General features: G+C 34.5%; 1 protein-coding gene and 1 pseudogene across 3 annotated transcripts in view; both read right to left on the reverse strand.

Moving 5' to 3' along the window:
- Positions 1–27091, reverse strand: part of BIRC6 (baculoviral IAP repeat containing 6) — a 234697-nt gene that overhangs the window by 98843 nt on the left and 108763 nt on the right. For both annotated transcript variants that reach the window (XM_080814319.1, XM_080814318.1), the window contains exons 34-47: positions 24394–24525; positions 23343–23558; positions 22269–22452; positions 21466–21621; positions 18307–18440; positions 17495–17648; positions 15669–15785; positions 13312–13466; positions 12679–12805; positions 10415–10525; positions 8221–8354; positions 6079–6206; positions 1710–2272; positions 554–729 (exon numbers count right to left, since the gene is read on the reverse strand). In XM_080814319.1, the coding sequence (XP_080670445.1) occupies positions 554–729; positions 1710–2272; positions 6079–6206; positions 8221–8354; positions 10415–10525; positions 12679–12805; positions 13312–13466; positions 15669–15785; positions 17495–17648; positions 18307–18440; positions 21466–21621; positions 22269–22452; positions 23343–23558; positions 24394–24525 (2487 nt within the window). The remainder of the gene's footprint in view (positions 1–553; positions 730–1709; positions 2273–6078; positions 6207–8220; positions 8355–10414; positions 10526–12678; positions 12806–13311; positions 13467–15668; positions 15786–17494; positions 17649–18306; positions 18441–21465; positions 21622–22268; positions 22453–23342; positions 23559–24393; positions 24526–27091) is intronic.
- LOC308349861 (large ribosomal subunit protein uL4-like) lies at positions 19172–20420 on the reverse strand (annotated as a pseudogene). The gene has a single exon. The product of its transcript is annotated as a large ribosomal subunit protein uL4-like (transcript).

Consider the following 27091-nt stretch of genomic DNA (forward strand, 5'->3'; position numbering starts at 1 on the left):
GGCTCTCTGCTCAGCGGGGAGCCTGCTTCTCCCCCTCTCTCTCTGCCTGCCTCTCTGCCTGCTTGTGATCTCTGTCTGTCAAATAAATAAAACCTTTAAAAAAAAAAAAAGCAATAATATTTTAACCTAGTTTTCTTTTAAAACTACCCAAATCCCTTTCAGCTGAAAGGAAACTAAACATGCAATGTATCTTGAAAAAAGGGTGCATTAAATTTTCATATGTAACATCTACAGAGAACATTTTGGTATTCAACTATGCTATTTGCAGGGGAAAAGAAAGAACTATTTCTTCAGACAATGGGGGAAAAGTCTAAAATGTAACAATATGTTAAATGTTTTTTATTCTTCTATCACTGTAGTCATTTTTGACAATATCAACTCTAGCAAATATTACATTCTAACTTCTAGGAATAGTCTACAGTTCTCACCTAATGCTGCTGCTCTTTTTACAATATATGATATGAGTTCTCTCTTCTCTGTTCTATAAATAATTCTCTATTTCCACTGCTACAAACTATTTACATTACTGAAATAGTTGCTGGATTGAACTTACTTGTCTGCCCATATATCCACAGGCCATGTAGGTTAAAATTGGCTGCAGCATCATGTGGACTGTAGAAGCTTTTTTACTGAGGGTTGTCAGTATGGTAAATAATCCATCCCCAACTGATATGGCATCTAACCCACCATGAAAGTTCTCATGTTTGGTAAGATGTAATCCACTTGCTCCTAGTTTAAATAAAAGATTATACACTTTTTGAAAAGTATATCCTTAAAAACCAGTAATTAAAATAGAAGCTTAGAAGTCATTTCTCCTGAAACCACTGAAGGATGGCTATTTACAGTTGTGTGTGTGTGTGTGTGTGTACATGTATGTATATGTTTATATATCTATCCGTTAAACCGAGGTATTTATCATAGCATTCAGTAAAGTGTATTTTTGGATACCTTCTTACACGAGATACCTCTATTGTTGGTGACAATAAAAAGAAGTTGCTCTGTGACTCAGCAACGTCATCTTACACATTAGCTATGTACGGAGAAGAAAGGAAATGGAGAGACAGTGATGTGGGTACATAACTACACTTCAAATCATCTAATTAAAAAAAAAAAGATATGATGACTGTTTCCCTAACACAGAGAATTAAGTAAAAACAGACTGGAATGAACTTTTTCACAATTTACAGAAGTTTAATTATTTGAAAAAAATTAACACAAGATATTATCTTTCAAATAGGCAACAATATAGAAATTTTACATTGGTATGTAGTCACAGAAATTGTTACACTTTGGATAAAATTTTATATTTCACTTCTTAATAAAATGTGAATAAATAAACCTTACTGGTTCCCTAATACAAAATTTGATGTAGAATCCTTTATCTATAAAATATTAGAGATGTACAACTATAAATTGTGGTACCTTACTTAGAAGACTGTTTTTTTTCCTTAATTTAACAAACTGTAAGTTATTTGGCTAGTAATTTCCAAAATTTCCATAATTTCCAAAACTCACACTCAAATTCTTCCTAATTTCAGTTTCACTTATTGACAGAAGCCACTCTATAAGTTTTCACTTACATAATGCTAAGAAGTTTGCAATAAAGTAGCTTTATACTATAAGGTGATAAAAAATGAATCTATATGTTGCTCAAGAAAAGAGATACAATACCAGGAATAAGCATAAAATTAAATATTCTCAATACGTACCAATTATCATCGCCATGGCACTGCTATTACACAGGCCCAGAGCAGACAAAATCTGGCTCATAATCTGTTGGTTGGCTAACACTAAGTCAGCGACATATGCAGGTGATCCTGGAATACTACTACTGCTTCCATTACCATCTTTGCCTCCTGAGACTTTCTCTTCATCTGAAACACTGTCTGTTGTATTGGTGGTCACAGACACTCTTGCACTGTATTCTCTGTTGTCTGAAAGAGGCAGCTGTACTAAGATGTTTACCAGTTTTAACAAATCGAACATGAGCTGATCTCTTGTCATTTCGCCACAAACTGCTTTTGCATCACCTGGACGAATGAGGTTGGCAAAGAGTCCCCCAAAGCATGCTCGAGCACCCACTGAGCTATCAGAGCCACTTCGAGACATGACTTTGTCTGAGCAAGTGATATAGTGGTGCACTAAAAAGGTGACGGACTCTATGACAGCAGAAATAGTACTAACGGAAACAACTTCAAAATTCTGCTCCAGAGTAAATTCTAAGAGCTTTACTTGGGCATCAAGAGGTCCTTGGCCTGTCTGGAAAGCACCCCTGCAAAAAAGATAAGAGGATTAAAAATTAATCCGGTTAAACTTTTTAGAAAGTAACCATCACAACACCAGAAAGCTAGCAATTAAACTCTCAGTATTCACACTTTCATTTTGCAGCAAATGGTTTCCATCTCTTCCTGAGTCATTCGTACTCTCTTCTCCATTTTACACAAAATAAAAAATGACTTCCCTTCCAAATAAAAAAGGAAAAGACAAGTAAATCAAAGAGGTGATTTTGAAACCCCAGACTAAAACATTTCAGCATCACATGGCACTCCTCATAATGGAATAAACTCTGGTTTTTCATACCCTCAAATGGTGCTGTTTTAAACATTCTCTACTGACTATGATTTTTAAAAATTAAGATTCGGTCAAATAATTCTTATGCATCAAAATTAAATGCTCTCTGGTTTTGCTCATGTCTAAGACATAAAAAGCTGGAAAGAACAGTGCCCCCCAAATTAACAAGAGAAATTCAAAGTAGCTATAAAGTCTATAAACCCATTAGACAGCTTAAAATCCATGAGAAGATAGGCACCTCCAAGGAGCATAGGCTCTCCTGTGGCAGAATTTGAGAAGAGACATTGGCAACATTCAAATGAGTAAGAAGAATTCAGCTAAAATATTTAACAACTTGGTACACCCTGGTGTATGCAAGGGTAATAACACAGAACCCTTGGTGTTCAAACCCAATCACAAGCACCCAACCTCCTCAACCCCCTTGCCACACACAATGCCCTATACATCTATTCTATTTGGCTGTTCCTGATTTACATACTTTATAATAAACCAGTAAATGTAAGTAAAGTGTTTTTCCTGGGTTCTATGTGTCATTTTTACAAATTATCAAAACTGAAGAGAGTGCTGTGAGAACCTCTGGATTTGTACCCAAATCTGACAGAAGCACGATAGCCTGGGACCTAGGACTTACAAGTGCCCTCTCAAGTGAGGGAAGTCTTATGGGACTGAGGAGTTAAACCTGTGACTCTGATGCTGACTTTGGAAAGTGTCAGCAAGGGACTGAAGGGGATGGCAAAGCTTTATGTTCATTCTCTGAAAATATCAGTAATACTGATAAACTTCTAGCAAGAATGACCTATTTAAATATATAAAAATTATCAAAATTAGAAATAAAAAAAGGAATCAAACTAGAACCTATCAACATTAAAAGGATAATAAGGAAATAGTACCAATATTTCAACATAGGAGAAATGAACAAATTCCTTCAAGATGCAAACCGCCAAATATCACTTAAGAAGTAGAAAACCTGAATAATCCTTCACCTATGAAATAAATGGAATATTTTTTCCTAGAAGAAAACTCCAGACTCAGTATGCCTCAGTGGCGAAAACTATCAAATATTTAAGTGAGCAATACTACCAGTTTTACACAATCTCTTTCATAAAATAGAAAAGGGATCCCCCAATTTATGAGTCTGAAATATATATAAAAGATATATATAATATATAATAATTATATATATATAATATATAAAAATGCACTTTATATAAAAACTGGACATTATAAGAAAATGCAAACATCCCTCAAAAAAACATAGATTCAAAAATCAACAAAATGTTAACTAATTCCACTCAGCAAGTATGAAAAGGATAAAACCTCATGACTCAGTGAGTATATCCTTCAGTACATATTGATCAATACTTAAAAAAATAATCGATGTAAATTCACCATATTTATAGATCATTCAAGAAATGACACATGATCACTTCAAAAGATACAGAGAAAGCATTTCACAAAATCCAAGTGTAATACATGATTTTTTAAAGCCTTAGCAAATTAAAAAACACAAAAAACCCTCCTCAACTTGGTATGAGGCATCTATAAAGGAAGCTACAGCTAGTAACATTTCTACTTCTGAAAGACCTCTACTTCAAGAAAGAGAAAAAAAGAGGGCAAATTTAACCACTTCGATCAATCATGTTGGAAGTACTAACCAGTACAGTAAGAGAGGAGGCAGGGCAGGGCTTAGGGGCTAAGCATACACACTGGAAAGGAAGAAATGAGACTGTTTTCATTCACTGACCATATGACTGTATATAAAGAAAAATCCAAAGAGGCTATGTAATTTTTCCTACACTGATCTGTAGATCCATGGATTCTCAATCAAAGCCCAGAAGGGTTTTATTTTGTTTTATTTTGAGCAATGCAGACAAGAATCAGTAAATGTATTCTAAAATTTATGTGGAAAGGCAAAGGAACTAGAACAGCCAAAACAATTCTGAAAAAAGAACAAAGTTGGAAAATCTGCACTACCAGATTTCAAGAAACTATGGCGGTACCAAGGCAATAAGGTATTGGAAAAGTATAGACACAAACATCAGTTCTACAGAATAAAGTCCAGAAACAGTACAAATCAAATATAGTCAACTGATTTTTAAAATGCATACAAAAAGAATTCAATGAAAAAAGCAGTCTTTACAATAAACAGCATAGGAACAATTGGACATCCACAGGCAAAAGAATAAACTTCAACCCAAATGCAACATAAACTTAAATCTAAGAACTAAAACTATAAAATTTCTAGAAGAAAACTATACCAGATCATTTGTATTGTACTGACCTTGGATTAGGCAAGGATTTTTTCTTAATCACACAAAAATAATATACAAAAGAAAAGGTTGACAAACAAGTAAGACTTCATCAAAATAGAAAACTTGTTTTTTCAAGGATATTGTTCAAATGAAAATACAATCCACAGATTGATAGAAAGTATCTGCAAAACACTTACTGATAAAACTGAATGCCCTCTTTATAATAAGACTGGGTATTTCGTTTCAGTCATGTAATTAAGTTACCGAAAAGCTCCTAGCTAATTTATCAGGAACTAGAGACTTTCTCAAGAAACAGAAAATATGGGGCTCCTGGATGGCTCAGCTGGTTAAGCATCTGAATTTTGATTTTGGCTCAGGTCATGGTCTCAGAGAAGTGAGATCGGCCCATGCTGGGCTCACTGAGAGGCAAGAAGCCTATTTGCAATCCGCTCTTCCCTTCTGCCCCTCCCACCTGCCCCACCCCCATGTGCTCTTGCTCTCTCTGTAAAAAAAATATTTTCATCAGAAAGTAATGTTGATTTTATGAAATATCTTACAGTATAAAGATAATGATTCACTAATATGATACATATTACGGTTTTTAACCACTCATGGTCACAATTTATTCTTCTAACATACTGCCTGATTTTGTTAATAAATTTATTTAGGATTTCTCTATGAGACTGGTATGTAATTATCTTCTTTTTAAAAATTTTATTTTTTTATTTGAGAGAGAGAGTATGGGTGGGGGGAGAAGCAGATGCCCACTGAGTAGGGAGCCCAGTGTGGAGCTGAATCCCAGGACCCCAGGATCATGACCTGAACCAAAGGCAGACACTTAACTGACTGAGCCACATAGGCATCCCTGTAATTTTCTTTTTTAAGCTATTTTTTTTCAGGTTTTCTTACATACTGGTTTCAAGTAAAATCCTTGGTAGCTTTAATACTCTCTCTGTATTCTAGAACAATTTAAACAGCTTCAGTAAATTTCAGTAATCTACAAAATCATTAAAAGCAAGTAGAGATTTGATGCACTGTGTATCTTTCATAGAGTTCAGGAATCCGAGAGAGCCATAATAAAATGGAATGAAAACAGTCAGGAGAGCAATGGATAAACCCTTAGCCTTTCCCCCTTAATCCCTACTATACTCCTTATCTGTTCCGGACAAACCCCACAACAAATGGTAAGGGAGAGTTAATCTAAAGGATCACATATTACTTCTATATCAGGATCTAAGTATCCACTGAAATTTACCTTTCTGTTGAAAGTATATGAATTAGCTTGAGCAAAAATTCACTGAATATTTGAGGACATGTTGAAGAAAGATGCACTTGTAACCGGGTAAGAAATTCTTGCATAGCTTGTGTAGCTGTTGGACCAACCTGAAGAGAATGGAAAATGTTTTACTTATAATTTTTAATGAATAATTCTATAAATGTTATCAAGTGTGAAATCAAGCACTATACTCTTTTAACTTTTCATATAAAGAATAAAAATATAAATAGTGATAGCAGAAAACCAATTAATTTTTTTAGGTCTGAACATATTTAAACTGAAAATCATAAATTCTAGTATCAATAACTTTATCACTATGGTTTAGAACTTATAGTAGGTTTATAGAACTCAAAACAGAAAAAAAAAAAAACACCCGAATTACACAAGAAATGCCTTCATAATGCTTTCAAAAGTACAAAGAACTTTTGCACTGATTTTCCCAAACACCCTTATTATCCATTTCAAAACAGAAGCACTCAAAGAGGTTAAGTGATCCACAAATGGTCATGCTTCTAATACTACCATGAATGAAAAAAACAAAAGCACAAAGAAAAAGCTCTAAAGGTAAAAAAAACAAACAAACAAACAAAAAAAAACTGTACCAATTCATAAAAGAATGCTTTCCCAAACTTCTGTCTCATCAAAGAAAGAAATGGTGAGAGCCACACTAAGTGATATGAGGTATGTTTTTGAGCATTTTGTAACAACTCTCCATGTGATTTTATTCTATTCCTATTTGCTATGATCATAAAAACTGGCAGGAGTTTTGGTAAAATAAAATGTAATATAATTCTTGAAACTGTTTTAAAGTTAGATAAACTTAATTTCTAATACTGAGCACATAAATCATAGCATGCTTAACAAAACTTCCTGCATACAATGAAGATATCAGAGGAAAGTTTGATTTTCAGTAACTTTATTCTGCCTTTAAAAAAACAAAAGCGCGAAGAAAACAACTCTATTTTATACAATAGCATGCTCTCCAACACCTAGATCTACTGCTAGTAAGTTGTGTAATTGTGGGCAATGCAGATAATGCATCTTTTCTTATATGTAAAATAATGAAGTTATTACAATCAATGATCCCAGGAATCTTCACATTCCAAATTCATGTATCTCTATGTACAATAATCCCTTGATAATAGGCCTCTGCTTCCACCAACATTCTGGCCCCACCTAACTAGAATAGTTTCTGCTCTTATTTTCATCCTTCTGTCATTTGTTTTATTGTGATCTGCAAAATGAAAAGTATATGTAATATGAGAGTACTGACTAAACATATCCAACAGAATTTAAGCTGTAAGAAGTTAGAGACTTGGTTTGGTATGACTTACATCACCAGCGCCTAGAACAATACCTGGACCTAGCACACAGTAGCCTCTTTTTAAAAGCTTGCTGAATAAATGAAACATTAGAAAGGAAGGTACTATTACAGAGTAGATAGCTAAATGAGAATTTGTCTAATGGCAAATCCAGAGAAGAATTTAAGAAGGTAAGTTTAAAAAGACAGTAATGTTGCATAACCTGCATTGAAAAGACACCATCAACACAAAATATGTATTTTACATAAAAAGAAATAAAATGAAGTAGAAATATTTTACAAACAGTACAGTGTAGCAAGACATTAATTGATATAAAGGAAGCTTATAGTAAGATTAAAAATGTCTGGAAGTTCTGAGCAATACTTCTTGTTATTTTTTTGTTCAACAATATATTTAATATTCCAAAATAACTAAGTTAGGTAAATTATCAATCTTGACATAGAGGTCATTAAAATGGTACATTATTTGTAAAACCTTTATTCATTCTAAAATTTCTGAAATGCTTCCCTTTCAGGTATTTTTTTCAGAATGTTTCTTAAATCATCCAAAATTAATGCCAAAAATACATACCTACATAAAAATCCAGTAAAAATTCAAAAGAAAATTTACTACTTCCTATGCTTCAGTTTCAATATAGCTATTATATATTATACAAAACATTTCATATTACATTGATACATAAAATACTAACAATACCTTAGCAATGAAAATTTTACATATTAGGCGCATTAAGTTTTTCTTTACGAAAGTGTTTATTGAATAATCTGGGCCTATCACTAGTTTTCAAAAGTCATCGTACCTGCGGACTGTGTTGATTTGTTCCATGTGGACTGGTGCCGGAAAGAAATTTCACTAAGACATGAATCAGGTTTGGATCTGAAACCAGCAGATGAGCAGTACTCTCCTGAGTTGCAATGGCATTGCTTGAACCCGCTGTAAAACATAGGGGGAAAAAAAAAGCTTTTTACAAATGGACCCTTAAACAAAAGAAATACAGTATATAAAGTATCTTTTGGTTTCAAGGAAAACTCACAAATTCCTGGAAGTTAGGGGGTTTTTTGTTTGTTTTGTTTTGTTTTTAAGATTTTATTCATTTATTTCAGACAGTGAGAGAGAGGAGAGCGAACACCAGAGAGGCAAGGGGGAGAGGAAGAAGCAGACTCCCTGCGAGCAGGGAGCCAGATGCAAGGGATGCAAAGGTTCACGACTGGAGCCAAAAGCAGACACCTAACAAACTGAGCCACCCAGGCACCCTGGGAGTGGGTTAGATTATTAAAAGGGTCTGATTTTCTACTGTATTTACTAAGTTGGACTCCTTCCCTATTTTCATCCATCTTCCTTCTCTTATCTATTAAATGGCTGGCTTAATGTGCATCTTATTTAGTATACAGTCAAGTGGAAAACAAGTAATTAAATGCTTACTGACCTTTTGATGAGCCTGTTCTTGGTAATTATTTCCCTCTTTCAGAAATAGGGATCTACTTATTGGGCAAATCTTTTTTTTTTTTTAATAATTTTTAAAAGATTTTATTTATTTATTTGACAGAGACAAAGTGAAAGAGGTAACACAAGCAGGAGGAGTGGGGGAAGGAGAAGCAGGCTTTCTGCTGAGTAGGGAGCCCCATGCAGGGCTCGATCTCAGGACCCTGAGATCATGACCTGAGCTGAAGGCAGACACTTAATGACTGAGCCACCCAGGCGCCCCTTTTTGGGTAAATTTCAACCCTGCTTTCTAAGATAAATCCAGGCAACAACTACTCACTTCTGCAAGTCAGTAGTATAATGGCTGTACACTGTTAAATGATACACACATAACACACCAGTTTTCTGAACGGAATAAAATATCCTTTGAGTTAAACTGATCTTCAATATGATGAGACAGTGATGTTTCTGACCCCGTATTTGGAAAACAGATTCCAGAGGAAAAAAAGGAATAGCATTTAAACTGACACATTTTATCAATGTGACAGAGCTTTCTATTTAATGAAATTAATTTCAAACAGATGAAATTTACCCACCTTATCATAACGTATAGACAGAATGATTTCAATTCATAAATGGCTAGTCTTTACTGTCTACTGTCAACTTTCATCCCTACCTCACAACAATCTCAAGAATCCCAGATAAAACCCACACCTAGGGGCACCTGGGTGGCATAATCATTAAGCGTCCGCCTTTGACTCAGGTCATGATCCCGGGGTGCTGGGATCGAGCCCCACATTGGGCTCTCTGCTCAGCAGGAGGCCTGCTTCTCCCTCTCTCACTCCCTCTGCTTCTGTTCCCTCTCTCTCACTGTGTCTCTCTCTGGCAAATAAATAAATAAAATCTTTAAAAAAAAAAAAAAACCCACACCTAAATGTGAAAAATAAAACCAATAGGCACTATAGAAGATAATGTGGGATAATCTTCATGACTTCAGGATACATAAAGCCTTAGAAAGCACTAAAAGTTCTAACTAAAAAGATGCAGAAATTATTTTACTATCTTAATTATAATGAAGAAAATGGAGTGGAGTAAGGAAAGTAGAAAACCTATTACCACAATCTGAGAAAAAGCAATTATATTCTATGAATAGAGCTTTTAAATGGGGTAAACTAATCATGCATGTTCTTAATATAATAAATCATTTTTTAATGATTTATAAATCATTTTAAGCACAAAGCTACTTTAAAAAGAATAACATAAAACAGTAAACATTTGATTTTTGTACTCTAAAAGCAATCAGTTTCATTTTAAGAAGTAGTAAGCTTTTACAAAGCAAAACTATGATAGAACTCATGATGGTAGATGAGAGTATATTATCAAAGTAAGAACAAAGCCTAAGATACATAAGAACAAAATCAGAAGAGGTATAGTCAAATAAGGAACTTAATCTTTTCATGACTGCATCACTTCTTGGAAAAATCTTAAGAATCTGAGAGTAAGAATAAAGAGGTATAGGTCAGAGATTTAAAGGAATAATCAGATGTAAAGGAATAAATGTTTACACTTACGGTTAAGCTGCATATTTGTCATGAGTGTTAGACTGTGAAGCACAAGGCACCATGTCCGGAGCAAAGTGTTGGGATACCAAGCTAACACGGTGAGAAAGCTGGTTATTGAGGCTATAGAAAAAAGAAAAAGGGGAAGAACTTTTAATTAAGGAAAATCATATGTTTATTAAGAATTAAAAATAAAACAAATAAAAGTAAAATTATGACACTATTTCCTTCAATCAATTCACTACCCAGTATCCTCAAAACAGAAATGAAAAGAATTCCCCATTAAATATCACTAAAAATTAAGAGTTAATAATATTTTATGCCTAAGTTTAAAGCTCAGCCCGCAATATATAAACTGTTATCACTATAAAGTGCTGTCCTTTTCAAACTACAGGCACTTCTACCACAACATAGTTTACTTTACTAAAAATCTTCAGATTCTTCAAGACCAAAACCTGAAAATAGTAGAGTGGATTGGAAAAACAAGGATGAGGTAAGACTGCTGAAAACCAATGCAACTTTGCAACAAAAGCACAAACTAGAATAATTAGGTCACTTGCAAGGCCCAAGTCGAAAGTGCTTATGGCAGCTGGAGAAGCCAAAGAAGTTATTCAAAATGCACGAACGTAATATAGTGCCCAGATTCTGCTCTAAAAACACCCTTTAAAAATGGCTGATTCCAGATTTCAGGCTGAAATACACAAAGACTGGAATATTTATCACACTAAAAACTAACAAAAGCATAATATGTATATAAAGACAAGAACAATTAAGAAAGGAGCACCTCACTGGCCACAAATGGCAAAATTTCAGCATCAATAAGCACAGTTATAACTGAAACAAAAAAATATTTTAAAAACCATAAACTTATATAGATATTTATTAAAGAAACTAAATGATCATGCATGTAGGCTGCTTGTGAACCAATTCAATTTAAAAACTAAAAAAAAAAAAAAAAAAGTTCTGGCATTTACGCTGTCTCTATTATACAAACTACCAACAGAGGGTGACATAATAGCCTATGAAAGGGATTTTCTCTTTATGGAAGTATTTCAACTAAAATAAAGTGATAGAATTAGACTATCATTTTGAAGCTCTAATGAATTATTAATGGCATGAGCATCACTGTCTTAAAAATGTAAAAAGAGAGGCAACTTAGGAAACTGCCTTTAAAAAAGGTCAGATTAAGCTCCAGGTCTAACTAGCAATTTATAGGAAATCGACAGAACATCATGAAGATACAATCACTAAAAATTAGGACCCTGGAAATCCTGAGAGACAAAGACCAAACTTCTTTGATAAATGGCTTTGTTTAAGGGGATAAAAAAGACATGGAGGGAACCTATACACATTAAGAGGGATTAAAGAAAAAATTAAAATACACAGATCTTATATGGATCCTATTGCAAATTTTAAAAATTTTATAACAGTTGAGGCAACTGGAAATTTGAATATGAACCAGACATCTAACGACAATAATGAACAGTTACCTTTTTGCTCATCAACTCTTATTTATGTGTAACATTTTCACAATAACAAAGTTGAAAATAACAATGGGAGCACAGTTTATAATTATTATTAGTGCAGTGGAAGAGAGAAAAACCCATTAATTACCAGGGCTGGCTCTTGCCAAGACAACACAGATATAAGTGGGATGGTGTGAGCCATTGGGGCTGTCACTGGGATGAAAGACTAGGCTACGAGAGCCATGCAAAATATAGAATGCACCCCTGAAAGGGAGAAAGCACCAGAAACAGATGATCGCTTACACTTTTCTTAAAATGTAACAAAAAGAGATTCCTGCAGCCAGAACTAAAGGCTAATTCTATTTCTGCAGAAGGATATTATTTTACTCCCATTATTTTCACTCTTGCATTTGTCAAAAACAAAAACAAGAAAACCCCAAAAGCTAACTAATACAACTTTCACAGGAAATGGGACATCCTTCTCCAAGTTATCAATTCTCTTGGGGCTGATTCACATTTTTACGAAATACCAGTCCCAACAGAACAGCTCATGAACAAGATGGTATTTTCTGGAAATACAAAGATTAGCACTGCAAATTTTAGTTACACATGGGCACAAGATAATACAAACCAGAGAAAAGGTTTTTTGTTCTCTTTCCTGATAATTATTAAGTCAATGTATAAAGAAAAAGTTTTTTTCCCACTAAAACATTATAAACCTAATGACAAACAAAGATTAGGTAATATTAACCTGTTGCCTTTTAAGTTTATTTATGCTATGTTAATAATTTTCCTTCTAATAAATCTTACCCTGATTTAATGAAATGACAGGTACTCGATTAGCATTATATAAAAAAATGTCTGCTCCATTTTCTTTGTTTCCAGATGAACTAGAATTCAGGCTCAATGTGAGCCACAACTGGAGAAGTGATTCCAACTGAAAAAGAATAAAAATTGACAGGGGGAAAAAAAACAAACAAAAACACCCATTATAAATGAAATACTATTTAAACAAAAATCTTACGAATGAATCCCTTTGAGTAATTAATTTTTCTATTAAATATTTCCTCCGGTTACTTCAAGTCAGTTGGCAAGCAAACATATCTTAAAATTCTTGATGAAACAAAATTTAAACTGATTTAAAATTTATAATTTACCTAATACATATAGTTTTCTAAATTAAAATAAGTGATTCAAATCTTTAAATACCGGTGTATGTAAAACATATAACCGGAACTACAGTAATAAATCTTAAAAATCATAAAAATTATAAATAACCTATCACTGAGGATCTGTGGTTACCAAAGGATATCCAATATTTTTCCATCTGAGATAATGAATAAATCATCCCTGTCAGGTTGAGAAAGAGCTCCCCAGTTATTTTCATCTTTTACTAAGCTGGCAATAACGTGTAAAGATACACCATTTCTCCTGAAGTCATACCTGCACATGATGGACTTGAAGCATGGAAAAAAGTTTGTTGAAACAAACATTTAACATTGGGACAGATGATAACTGTATAATAAGCTGGTTGGATTGGTTCGCTGCTTGTAAACCCCCTAGAAGTGAATCATCTGTTCCAGTGGGAGACTGTGATACTGAAAATTAAACACAATTATGATTTTATCACAAAGTATCAGGAGAAATGCTCGCTAGCTATTAGTATGTACAGGTAAGTGAAAATCTTAAAAAACGTTTTTTTAATTGCATTCCTAAGAATGGTTGATGATTATATTATTTGAAAATTTGTTTTTACAACATTACCCAAAAATCAAAAAGATAATCACCAATGAGAGAAGTTCCCCAATTCACAGCATTGGTCCATCAAAGGAACAAAACCTTACTCTATAGCAATTTTCATTTTCTATGTTTTTCTAATTAATAAATTAGGAAAAGGAAGAAAAATAAGATTCTAATTCTTATGGAAGTAGTTTTAGAATAATTTAGACTCAAGTCCATTGATTCTTAACTTTGATTATACATTAAAATTATCTGGGAAGCATTAAAAAATTCTGATGTCCAAGTCACACACCAAACTAATAAATGAGTATACATACATTCATGGGGAGGAGAGAACTACATGAGCTCTAAGAGAGGTTTTTCATATATTTAAGAGTTATTATATTAAAAGGGGGACACAGTTCCGAACAGGACAATAATCAGAAGACATAATATGAAGAGAAATGTAAAAATTACAAAATCATCTTCTAATAAATTGTTTTAAACAAGAAATGTCTATCAAAGAAAAGGACTACTTAGGTCAGTAGTGAGTTGTCTGTGGCTGTGGAGAGGCTGGCCCAACAAAAGAGATCCCTCCATTACATAAGAGATAAGATACAATAATACTAGTGTACCAATACCAGGATCATAGAACACTAGACCTTTTCTTCAGTTTTTCGCCCTTCTATATACTGCCTAAGGTAAGAAATAAATGAATATCACAAAGTGAAAGAACTCAATTTGACACAGAAACGTCTAAAAACCCAAATTTCTCTAATGCAGCATGAACTCCCTTTCACAAGGGAAGAACATGATGCTCTTCCAAGGTTTTAACTAGTCTATCTACCCTTTTACTCACCATGCTCCAGAGAAGATAAAGTAATTTGTAGGCCTAAGAAAAATAAAAACACCACTATCTCCTTAGCACAGCTCCTCAATCTTCTGTCTTTGTGAGACAGGCTGCTATCTATCTTAACTGATAGGAGGTGATCTACCCTAGTCTAGCGTTCTACTTCAGCAAACGACTGCCTAATGATCCAAACAGGCAGGCCGCCTGACTGCCTCACAGTTTCTGTATCAGGCAGGCCCACTGGTTTAGATATGGACTATGGCTACTTTATTGCTACAAAGTCAGAGTTCTGTAGTTACAACACACATTGTACAGCTGAGAAATATTTACTATCTGGTTCTTTATTAAAACATTTGCCTTCCTTTGATGTACATAAAATTAGGTAGTAAATCCTCTTAGTTCAGCAGTTCCATGAGGCCCATATATATCTCTTCCATCCTAGTCTTTGAGGATGATAAAGATGCCACTGCAGTAGTGCCCCCTTATCTGGGGGTTCCACTCTCCATGGTTTCTGGTTTCTGTTATCAGCAGGCATTGCAGTCAGGTCAAGAGTAGCCTAACACCTCATCACAACACCTCCATCATTTACCTCACTTCATCATCCAGGCTTTTATCATCAAACATCACCACCAGAAAGGTGATTTTGAGAAAGACCACATTCACATCTTTACTACCATATATGATTATAATTATTTTATTATTGTTGTTAATTTCTTACTGTGCCCAATTTATAAATCAAACTTAATCACAGGTATGTACGTAGAGAAAAAAATACGGTATATATAGGTGTCAGTGCTATCTGTGATTTCAGGCATCCATTGGGGGTCTTGAAACGTCTCTCTCCCAGAAAAGAGGCAATTATTGTATGTAAAATCCCTCCCACTTTATCATAAATGTGGATATAATGCAATGAACTCCCAGGCTAACTGCTAGCTAAGCAGACAACTCATTAACCTCACAACACAATAACAAAAACATCATTCAGGTTTTTGGACTGAATGTAAGCATACTACTACATGGAGGTATTTTGTTCCCCCTCCACTTTCCCAATTTATGAATACTTTGTCTTACTTCTCAACTTGCTACTAACTAGGTGAGGGAGAAGTGCTATATAAGTAGCCCACTCAGACTCACACCACACATGGAATTTAAAAATCTGTCCTTGCTGAATGCACTTAAAAATTATTAAGAGATAAATGATTCATGGCAATGAATGGTGATTTTCACTTACAGGTAGGAGATGTATTTGTTAATGCTTGTAAAATGGAATCTGCTTCCAGGGTAGACATCATTTTCAACATAAGTTCTGCTTGCTGTTCAAGTCCAACTTCAAGGCGAGCATCTAGGGCTACAAAAAGCAATTCAAAGAAATAGAGCTATTTGATAATTGTTACTCATGGCCTACTTCCTACAATAAAATTTTGACATCGAAATGCAAAATAGGGTCAAGAGTGTGTCCTCATGTTAGAAAACCTGTCAGGGAGTATCAGCCACAGCAGGTACCAACATCTGTGCAAAGGAGGCTAAATGAAGTAATGATAATGAAATGAAGTAAGTTAAAGATAATGAGAACCAGGTTCCTCAAGGTCAGAGAAAAGAGATACAAATATGGAAAGGGAGTATGTTAAAATGAATCTAGGTAATATTACACTGTATGTTAACTAACTGGAATATGAATAAAAATTTTTTAAAAAGTAAAGAAGTAAAATGAAGCCTATAGAGTTAGATTACAGCCAAATATATTGACATGAACTCAAGGCATTCTAGATAAAAAGACAGATATAGAAATATAGATGCAAATGTGTGTAAACACACATGTTCCCTAGATCTGTCCACCAAGAGGGCAGAGAAACAGCCACCAAAATAGTAAGTATACCTAGCACCCAAATTTTGGTTTCTTAATCACATTCTTCCATTAAAAGGTTTTTGAAAAATCCTTCTCCTTGCTGAAGTAGTTAATTCCCAGTCTGGGGAAGGAAAAGGAAATGATGAGCCTGGGGCATCTTGTTGTGCCAGAAAACAAGGAAGTGCTCAAAGAAAGAGGAGACAGATAAGCAAAGGGAGATCCATCCCACTGGTCAAATCTGGGCCAATCGGAACATCAAAACAAAAAATGAAAACACTGTGAATGTACTTAATGCCATGGAACTGTATACTTAAAAATGGTTAAAATGGTATATTTTATGTTATATTTTACTTTAATAAAAACTAAGCAAAATAATTAACAAATTATGACCCACTGAATAAAACAGGAAACCATGGATCTACTTAAAAATCAATGAATAGACTAATTAAAAAAAAAAAAAAAAAAAAGAACAGTTTCCAAGTATCATTCTCCCACTTCCACAGAAGTTCTTTACCGAGGGGAAAAGAGTAACTTCACAACAGAAAAGACTGGCACACATCTCCCTAAATCAAGTAATTAAACTTCAAATCACTGATCAGGGAAAAAATTTAAATCATAAACCAACTAACAGAATGCATTAAGAAAACCTGAGCATTACACTTCAAATACTTTTGGCAACGATTCATGACCACAATCTAATCATGAGAAAATAGAACACAAACACAAATTTTGAGGGACATTTTACAAAATAACTGGCCTGTAATCTTCAAAAGCATTAAGGCCATGAAAATGAACTCTGAATTGCATGCAGCAGGCTGAATGAGACTGAAGATCTATGACAATTAAATGCAAGGCATCATTTTGCTTTGAATCCCTTTGCATAAAGGACTTTATTTAAACACAACTGCTGAAACCTGAATGAGGTATAAGTGTTATAGTACTGATGTTAATTTCCTAATTCTGAAAGAATGTGCTTCCTGGGGCGCCTGGGTGTCTCAGTGGGTTAAGCCTCTGCCTTCGGCTCCCGTCATGATCTCAGGGTCCTGGAATCGAGCCCCACATTGGGCTCCGACTAAGCAGGGAGCCCACTTTCCCCTCTCTCTTTGCCTGCCTCTCTCCCTGTCAAATAAATAAATAAAATCTCTCTAAAAAAAAAAAAAGAAGAAGAAGAAGAAGAGTAGCACATGACTTAAAATTTAACACACACTTACCCTGAGATACTGAAACACTAACTGTCTGTGATCCATTCTTCTCTGTGTTTGCAGGTGGCTTTGCTACAGGAATTCCAAGACCTCCAATGTAAGGGTTGTAATTGTAGGTGCCATAATCAGCACCCCAGTAGTCATACCATGTACTGCTTATTGGCTTAAAAGAGTGGGAAAAAATGGTGGTTTATTTTTACCTCTTCACCAAGAGTGACATTATTCACACTTTCTAAACTCAAATAGGGCTACAAAATAAACATTCTCCTTACCCTTTAAATCACTAAAACATATATACGATCTTAACGATCTATTGGAATAGAACAGTAATATTCTCTTCATTTTATACCAAAATTTTAAAATACCTTATTTATTGAGAACCTGAGAGATAAAATCAGCATCCTTAAAAAAAAAATCTCTTACACAAAAAGCAGCAATATGAAGTATTAGGGGTATATCTCTTTCAGAAAACATCAAAGCTAATACAGAAGTAGAATCTGAAATAAATTGGGCTTAGAGGGGCTTAAATGCTGCTTGAAATTTAGTCACCTATAACTAAATTTCCCCATGCCTATTACTGGTTCTTACTAATATATAAGACAATAATAGTGGCAACATTAATAAAAGGGTACAATTTTTCCTTATACTATTCTATTGGTATTATTAAAAAACTACTATAGGACCTATAGCAAAATAAGGAATTTTGAGAACACTGAATAATGGATTACATTACATGATAAATATGTGTACTTTCTGTTTTAAGTGATTAAGCCAAAAGTATAAAATGAAATATTTTAATTGCAAAGAACAGCGAATCATACCTTAAAAACTTTGGCTGCAAGAGGATCCTTTTCCAAATCAATATCTAAAGGATCAATGTCAACTTCCATTAGATCTTGAAGTAGCTCAAGATCAATTTCTTTATCTTTTTCCAAAGAAGAAAGAGGAGGTGCACCTTCAAATAATTGAAAATGATTTTGAGAGAATATGCAACATAAAATGTAACCAATATATTGCTTTTATTTATAGAAAAAGTTATTTTACTTGTATGTGACATGCTTCTATTGCTTTAAAAATCTCTTAATTTTTATACTTGACAATTAAACATCAGTAAGTATACAAATGTATCACTCTAGAGCATACAAGCAAAATCACCAAGCAGTAATATTTGATTTCCCTGGGAAGAAGACCATGGAATTAGCTCTTACTGAATTAGGCTGCGTAAACTTTGTTATTAAAAATAATCATTACCCATTGCTAGAATGAACATTACTCATTTTACTGCCTCCAATATGTAAAGCACTATGTTACATCCACAATCAGAAAATTATACCCAGTATTAAAGTGAAAAGCAAAGAGAATTTAAGTCATATGACTGTTATTCACCTTTTTTTTCTTGCCTTTGATCATCTTTATTCAAAATTAGCTATCCAAAATGATTTGACAATTATACAACAAACAAATTTCAGTTGTTTTTTTTAAAATATTTTATTTATTTACTATTTCAGAGAGAGAGAGAGAGAGAGCAAGCAGGCATTGTGGCAGGCAGAGTCAGAGAGAGAAGCAGACTCCCTGCTGAGCAAGGAGCCCAATGTAGGACTCAATCCCAGGACCCTGGGATCATGACCTGAACCGAAAGCAGCAGCTAACCGGCTGAGCCACCTATGCATCCCCAAATTTGAGTTTTTATACAGCAGGCTTTTCTTCTACGGTAGGTTTCTTTTCTGCAGGTTTCTTCGCAGCTGCTGGTTCCTTGGTAGCTGCAGCGTTTTTGTTTTTGTTTTTTTCTGCAAAAGGTTTCTTCTGCTTCTTCACACCCTTCACACTAACAGCTTTCTTTCCCTTCTTTCCCCTCATAGGCTTCTTACCTGGAACCCCCTTCTCATCTGACTTGGCTTCTGAGGCTGCTGCCACCTTATCCATCCAGAACTTATGACTCTTGGCCTGGCAAGGAACGGTGTTCTGGCACATGGTCTTTGCACAGGGGTTTAGCTTCAATAGGATTCTTGGGTTTTTCAGTGGATTCTTCTTCAGGATTCTGTGATGAATCCTCTGTCATGGTGCTCAGAGGGCTCTTTGGATCTCTGGGCTTTTCAAGATTCTGCTAAGTAGTGTATTAAGCATCTTGTGCATGGGAAGGTTGTAATTCCTCTTGAAGGAGGCAGTCTTATGCCAAGTGCCATACAGATGGTCTATGTGCAGAGTACTTTCAGTCCAAATGCAGAAACATCACACATGCCCATCAGGGGCAAGTTTCAAAATGTTCAATTTGCTTACATTAAGTAAAGTAATTCCAGAGATGGTTCTGAAGGCCTGGATGATACCAGTGTCCTCATTATAGATGATGCAGATCCCCTATGCTGGATACAACGATGGTTTCTCATTTTGCTCTTGCCAGCTCTCATTCATTAAGAGTCATAGACTTTTCCGATACCATTCTAGACTTTAAGTTTTTTAAGCAATATAAACTCCTTGGTCTTCTTGCAGCCACCATCTTTATCTACAAACACCAAAGGAAGTTCAGGAACTTCCTCAATACCATGACTTTTAGAAATGACCGATGCTGGTAAGGCCAAGGCAGCCTGGACAGAGCAGATGGCATATCACTTCTGTGTCATGTTCACTCTGTGATGCCAATGGCACCAGATTTTGTCTGGTGCAAACATGCATGCCCACAACACATACTTCTAAAAGCACCCTTGGCAGAACAGTGAGTCCCACTACCTCGAACTCTGCCAGTATCTTAAGACTCAGCACTGGTTTATGACTTGTTAATTCACTAACCGCTGTGTGTAGTTTTTGCGCAAGATGGTATGAACAAAGTTCACAAGACCAGGTCAAATGGGAGCCTTGAACACAGGAGGCAAAGTAACATTCTTGCCAGATGATTCCCCCCTTTCAGAATACGCTGATATCAGTGATGAGCACACGCCATCACAGGGTTAGGAGAGAGTCACGCTCTCAACCTGGTAGCTCCTATAGGAAAAGCTGCTAATCACCTTATTTTTCTATTCTGAATTAGAAATTCTTTTGCTCTCAGATGTCTCAAAGTTCATAACTAAACTTCCAGGCCTTAAATTAACCTTACTTTCCCATCCTTCTCACCCCTTATTCAACATATATTTATAGAACACCTAGCACATGCCAGCCTGTACTAGGGTATGAGTACGTGAAGATTAATAAAACAAATTTCTGCTCTCCAATAAATTAATCGAAGTCCAGAGTGAGGATACACTATAGAAATTAAACCAACTATACAGCATGATGAGTGCTATCAGAAACCATCTAGAGTAGAAGGCAGCACCAAAGGCAGTCTCCAACACTGCAGCTGGAAGGGGGTGGAAAAAGCTTATTGCAGAGGGCAAGCTTTCTGTTAATCACAGATGAGGAGTTCATCCTGCAAATAAGAGAAGGAAGTCTATTCCAGATAAAGAGAGTATCACATAAAAAGGATAAAATTATGAGAGAACCTTAAGACTGAGAAGTGACCAATGGATGAAATAAGCACAGCCCCAGCAACACACACAGCAGTAACTAAAACACTCTCTTCAAGAAATAGGGAGCAAAGATTGCATATGCTAAGATACACATACAGTTTTTAAAAAGGCAGAAAAGAAAGAAAGAAAATACACCAAAAAGGCTGGATCTTAAAGAATAAGAGCCTTTAACTTTGCTATCTTCACCAATGCGTATCTTTAACTGTTTTCTAGATTTTCTTGAACATAGCCAAATCAGACCATATCAAAATAATTAGGACATTATGAAAGGACAGTGTTTTATTGTAACAAGCATTCATTCAGAGAATCAAACTGAAATGTATTTAACATATTTAACTAATCTGGTTACTAAGGCCAAAGCCCTAAGACAAAAATGTGAAAATTATCCACTTCACTAAAATTCTTAATTTTGAAATATATTTTTATTAAAAAAAAAAAAAACACTCAGACTATCTTAAATAAAACACAATTTAGGGAACGTACCCGTTATATCATGTGTCAAAGGTTCATCTATAGTTTCCAGCAACTGAACTGAAGACTGCTGTAGGGAGTCATCAGAGTCCCCGGCTATTGCAGCCACGTCATCGCTCACTGCTCCCTCCTCCATGGCTTCTGCAGCTACTGGGGCCAGCAACTCCCCTGTATGAAAGAAAAGAGTCATAGCTGTCTGAGTAAGTTACTAACAGACCTCCAAAACATATGACAATGACAACATATTTTTCCTCCAGTTTAGAGAATGACGGCATGTATGTGCTACCAACTATAGAAGAGTCTGAGGCAAAATACTCCCCACCTACCTAAGGAAATGCTAGGACCCACTGCATGACCTTCAAATGTTAAAGACAAGTAATAGTGTGCTTACAGAAAATGTGTAATATGAACAGCAGTTACTGTAATTACTTTACATATACTAACTCGCTTACTCCAAACAACTTTAGAAGGAAGGTACTCTTATTGTCCTTATTTTACAGATGAAAAACCCAAGGCACGTAGAGGCCACAAGGCCACATAAAGTATTGATAAGCAGCCCATTATTGATATTAATAATGAAACCAACTAGCTATAATATTCCTGTGTTTTAACAACCTAACTCCTCCACAAAGACTTAACATTTATACAACTGTCAACATAATTAAATACAAAAGTAATTCTAAGTAATTGCTAAGGCAGTAACATTAAACAGAACTTTTCCACCTCGGGGGGTTATAGTTCCTTTTAAATGTTACTTATTCAAGCTATGACAAGCTAATTTGGACATACCCTTTAAAAAATAAATCCAGACAAACCTGCTAATATATCCTGTAGCATACAAGTTAAGGAATACTGAGCCCAAGCACCACCCCAAGATATATCTCCTCTATTGAAGTCAGTTCCAACCAAAAGTAATAGTAGTCTTTCCAGCTGAGGTTCATTGACAATCTCACACAGATGTATAGTCGGCCTCGTGGCATTTGCAATACGTGCAAGAACCTGCAATACAATTTATGAAATTATAGCAATTACAGCAATTACACATGTTTTCTCCAAAACCAAACTGTTGGAATAATACTTTTCAATGACAAGATATGTTTCTGGCGTCAAAATAATTGCTTGAAAAAAAAATAATTGTTTGAGAGGGAATACAAAGAAATGTATTTTCATGATCAAATATTAAAATCTCATTAAAAATTGTGGAATAGTGGGGTGCCTCGGTGATTCAGTCGGTTAAATGTCTGACTTGTGATTTCCACTCAGGTCACAGTCTCATGAGTCTGGGCTCCGAGAGCAGCTTGCTTCAGGATCCATGCTCAGGGGGGAATCTGCTTGAGCTTCTCTCCCTCTGCCCCTCCCCCAAACGTATGTGAGAGCTCCCAAGTGTGTGTCTCTCTCAAAGAAGGAAAAATCATTAAAAACAAATGAACAAAATGAACAAAAAACCCCCAAAAATCCGTTCTTGGTGGAATAGTTAAAAATAATTTTTTAAAAATAATGAATATGCTACAAGAAAGCCTTCAGGGTATTAAAACCCTTTCATTACCATAATTTGAAACTTATTTGTATATTTCCTATTTTAATTAAGAGGAAAAAAGGAGCTTGCAGAAAGACATACCCACCTTATATACATTTCAAATCTACATTAACTTAGTTTTAACTAGGTTAAAATATAAATCACATCTCCTAAGAAATCATCTCTCTTAAGAAGTGTGACAAAATATTTTTTAAGCCTTTCAAGGCATAATAAAAAAAATCTGACTTACATAAAGGAAAACCAATAAAAGCACTATTATTACTCTTAATCAAAAACCAACTAAAGAATGCATTCTTTCTTTTTCTTACCCTCTCACTCTGTAATTATAAATTATGCCTATTAGTTTACTTACCTTACAAACAAACAGTAAGAGATCTGCATGACATGTAAAATCCATGGAGAGGAGAAACAGAATAAGTTTCTGCACTACTGAAATACAACGTTCATGGGCCAGGGTAAATGGAAGTGGTTCTATCTCTGGACTTTCTTTTGTTGTTGTAACTTCTGTGTCTAAATTAGAACGGGACCATTCTGCTGTCCGACGTAACCTAATTAAATCCTTGAAGTGCTACACAGAAAAATTTACAGTATTTAAATCAGTGTTTGCCAAATGAAAATTCTTCCAGTATAAATTTATTAATGGAATGAAAATATTCACTCAGGAAATTCACAACTTCTAAGGAATAAAATTTTAGATAAACCATAAGCTTCAACATAAGATTATTAAAAGCTATACTGACCAATATGCCTAAAGTCCTGTTTAGAGTAAGGTACTGGACTTACAACAGAATTTCAGAAAAGTGAAATTCTATATTAAAGCTACATTAGGTCAAATCTAACATCCTGAATAAAAATTACCAAAGTATTCTAAACATAATTCATAAAACATGGACGGATAAAGAAACCTATGTAACAGAACTTTAAGTATAGAGTATTAACTCAAGTTATCTCAAAATCTGATGGAATAAGTATAACCTCATATTTATAGAAACACAATAAACAAAACTAGTTGCTACATGTGTTATTCCCCCAAATTAAAAAATACATGTTAAGTTGTATTTTAAAATTTTATTTACAAATCAATGGATTTAATTTTCACTTAAGAACACATTAAGAAAACTGTACATTTCCTTGAATCTTTTATTTTTAATTTACTGGCACAGAATCCACTTTAAAGGGAGCACATTGGAAACATAATGTAAGTCCACATTTATTATATATTTCCTTGAGTTAAAAGCTATCTTCCCTCAAAAAAAAAGGTTTAGAATAGATTTTTTCATTGATAGGCAGAATAACAAAACCTTAAGTTTCTTAATTATTATTAAAAATATTTAACTAAATTGAAATATTAAAAAGGAAAGTGACCGTCTGAAAATAATTACATTAAAAAGCAAAGATCATACCTTTGAGGTAGCCTGCTTTAGTTTTGCTTGCTCTACCAGAAGTTTGTATGATGATCCCTTGTTACTTTGTATTTTTTCTTTTTCCATCTGTTCCACCAAAGCTTTCTGTTTAGCTTTTAGTAGGTTAAGTTGCTTTAAAAAAAAAAAAAAAAAGGAAAATTAATCTAACTTTTTAACCTAAATTAAGCTAACATTGTTAAAAACAACAAAGTAATTATATACCTCACAGATTTTATCCATCCAACTGATGGAATAAATTATTCCCTGATTTAGTTTTAACTGTATTGCTGATAAGTCATTTCAAATCCCAAATGATCTCTCCATGTTCTAATTAAGACTTAATTCCTCACCCATGGGAAAAGGGAAGTAAGTGGAAAACTTTCTTTATGTAAGCCACTAATGAGAATGATAGATACTTTCTAGAGGAAAGTAAGTGTTCTTAAATATATGGGGAAAATATTTTTATTACACAATATTCTTAGCTTTATTTTTATGGCAATCTCCCTTAAGAGTAGTACATTTTTTAAAATGTCTTTGTTCTTTATTAATTAAAATTTTATCCAGTTAACTGTAGATATATAGTTCTAAGAAATAAGAGAAATCTCTTAGACACTTTACCCAACTTCCTCCAATGATAACAATTTGTAAAGCTGTAATACTGCAACAGAGTACTGACATTGTAAAATTCACCAATTTTATTCAGATTTCTCTTCACTTCTACTTGAATTTATGTCTGTTTGTGTACTAGTTCTACATATGTGTAGACACATGAACTGCCACGATAGTACCATCATCTCTAGGTTCTCTCATGATGTCCTTTTATATTGCCCTCCTATCCCATGGGCCCAGTCCCTAATCCCTGGCAACTACTAGTTAGTAGCAATGAAATCAAAACAAAAAAATGTCTGCACAGAAGACCTTAAAAATCCATTGAATGACTTAACCACAGCCCCATATAAGGTAGAACATTATTCTAAATAGAAAAAAGTCACTAAAAAGTGATAGCCATAATTATAAATGAATACTTTAGTTAAGAACGTAATAAACCTACTTCTTCAGAGAACATTTCCTTAATTTCTATTTTTGATAGCTGTTTTTGTTATCAGGAAAAAATTAACTAACGTAAAGGAAAAAACCAACTAACATAAAGAAATAATCACTGGGCTGTAATCTCCATATATAAGAAAAATGTATCCTAAAATAGAAACAGCACACAAATTTATTAGATAATGAACATATGTGTGTGTAAGAGCTACTATAAGACAGAATTTTCAGAAAACTGTCCTAAAAGTTCAATGATAGAACGGGACAATTACAATAAAAATTTTTTAATTTATTTCAAACCACAATCTTTTTTTCTTTTAAAGATTTTATTTATTTATTTGACAGACAGAGATCACAAGTAGGCAGAGGCAGGGAGAGAGGGAGGAAGGGAAGCAGGCTCCCTGCTGAGCAGAGAGCCCAATGCGGGCCTCGATCCCAGGACCCTGGGATCATGACCTGAGCCGAAGGCAGAGGCTTTAATCCACTAAGCCACCCAGGCACCCATCAAACCACAATCTTAATCAGCAACTTTAATTACTATAAAAAGACATTTTTTTCCTTAAACCATTTGAGAATAAGGGGGCAACCTGCTGACCAGCCACCCTTGAATACTTTAGTGTCCATTTCCTAGAAACAAGATCCTTTCGTGCAACCATAATAAAACCATCAGAAACAGAGAATATTGATACACTACTACCAACTATGCCTCACATCCCACTTTAAGTTTTTCCAGTCCCAATAGTGTCCATCATAGTAAAGAATAAAACAGTAATATTTTGTTAAGAAAAATCTACTGGGTTTATACTCTAGGTTTATTTTCCAACTTCACATCCTAAATTAAATACAGCAAGCATAAATGTTAAGTGTTCAATAAAATCAGCTGATTTTTTAAAATGCAAATTATTACCACATAAAATTAGTTAAGAGTTTAAAAAAAAAAAGAGTTGAGGGAAAAGCTTCACATCATTTTTCCTGCAAAAGATCAAATAGCTCACAGCTGAAAAACTTTTAAGTGAAAATAAATAATTCAGTGCTAAGGCCATGTTTTTAAAAAGGCCTAAAGCTGGGGCACCTGGCTCAGTGGGTTAAGCCTCTGCCTTTGGCTCGGGTCATGATCTCAGGGTCCTGCAATCAAGCCCCACATAGGGCCCTCTGCTCAGCGGGGAGCCTGATTCCTCCCCCACCCCCCCGCCTCTGCCTGCTTGTGATCTTTCTCTCTGTTAAATAAATAAAATCTTTAAAAAAAAGAATATATGTTTCCTTAAAAAAAAAAAAAAAAGGCCTAAAGCTTTCACAAACTTGTCAGATCCAATGGATTTTCATATAAACTCTAATTACAGTTCAAATCAATTATACAAATATTTATTGACAATACACTAGGCTCCATACTATATATCAAGGATGTAACATTTAACCCTGTATATGCTGTAAAAGAAAGAGAAAGACCCATTTAAAAAGGTAGTAACAATAAAGTAATGGCTCCTAAGAATCTGATATCAGGTATAAATTCACTATTACACAGTAAAATGTGTATCGAACAAATTTTACGTGCAATTTCAAAAGCGATCATGGAACCAAGTGAGAAAAAAAAAACCAGATATATGCACAAGTGTCCTTCCATAAAAACCACACTCTAATATATGACTTTGTGTGA

The sequence above is a fragment of the Martes martes genome, assembly GCF_963455335.1.
Source record: "Martes martes genome assembly, chromosome: 9".
Classification (NCBI taxonomy): domain Eukaryota; kingdom Metazoa; phylum Chordata; class Mammalia; order Carnivora; family Mustelidae; genus Martes; species Martes martes.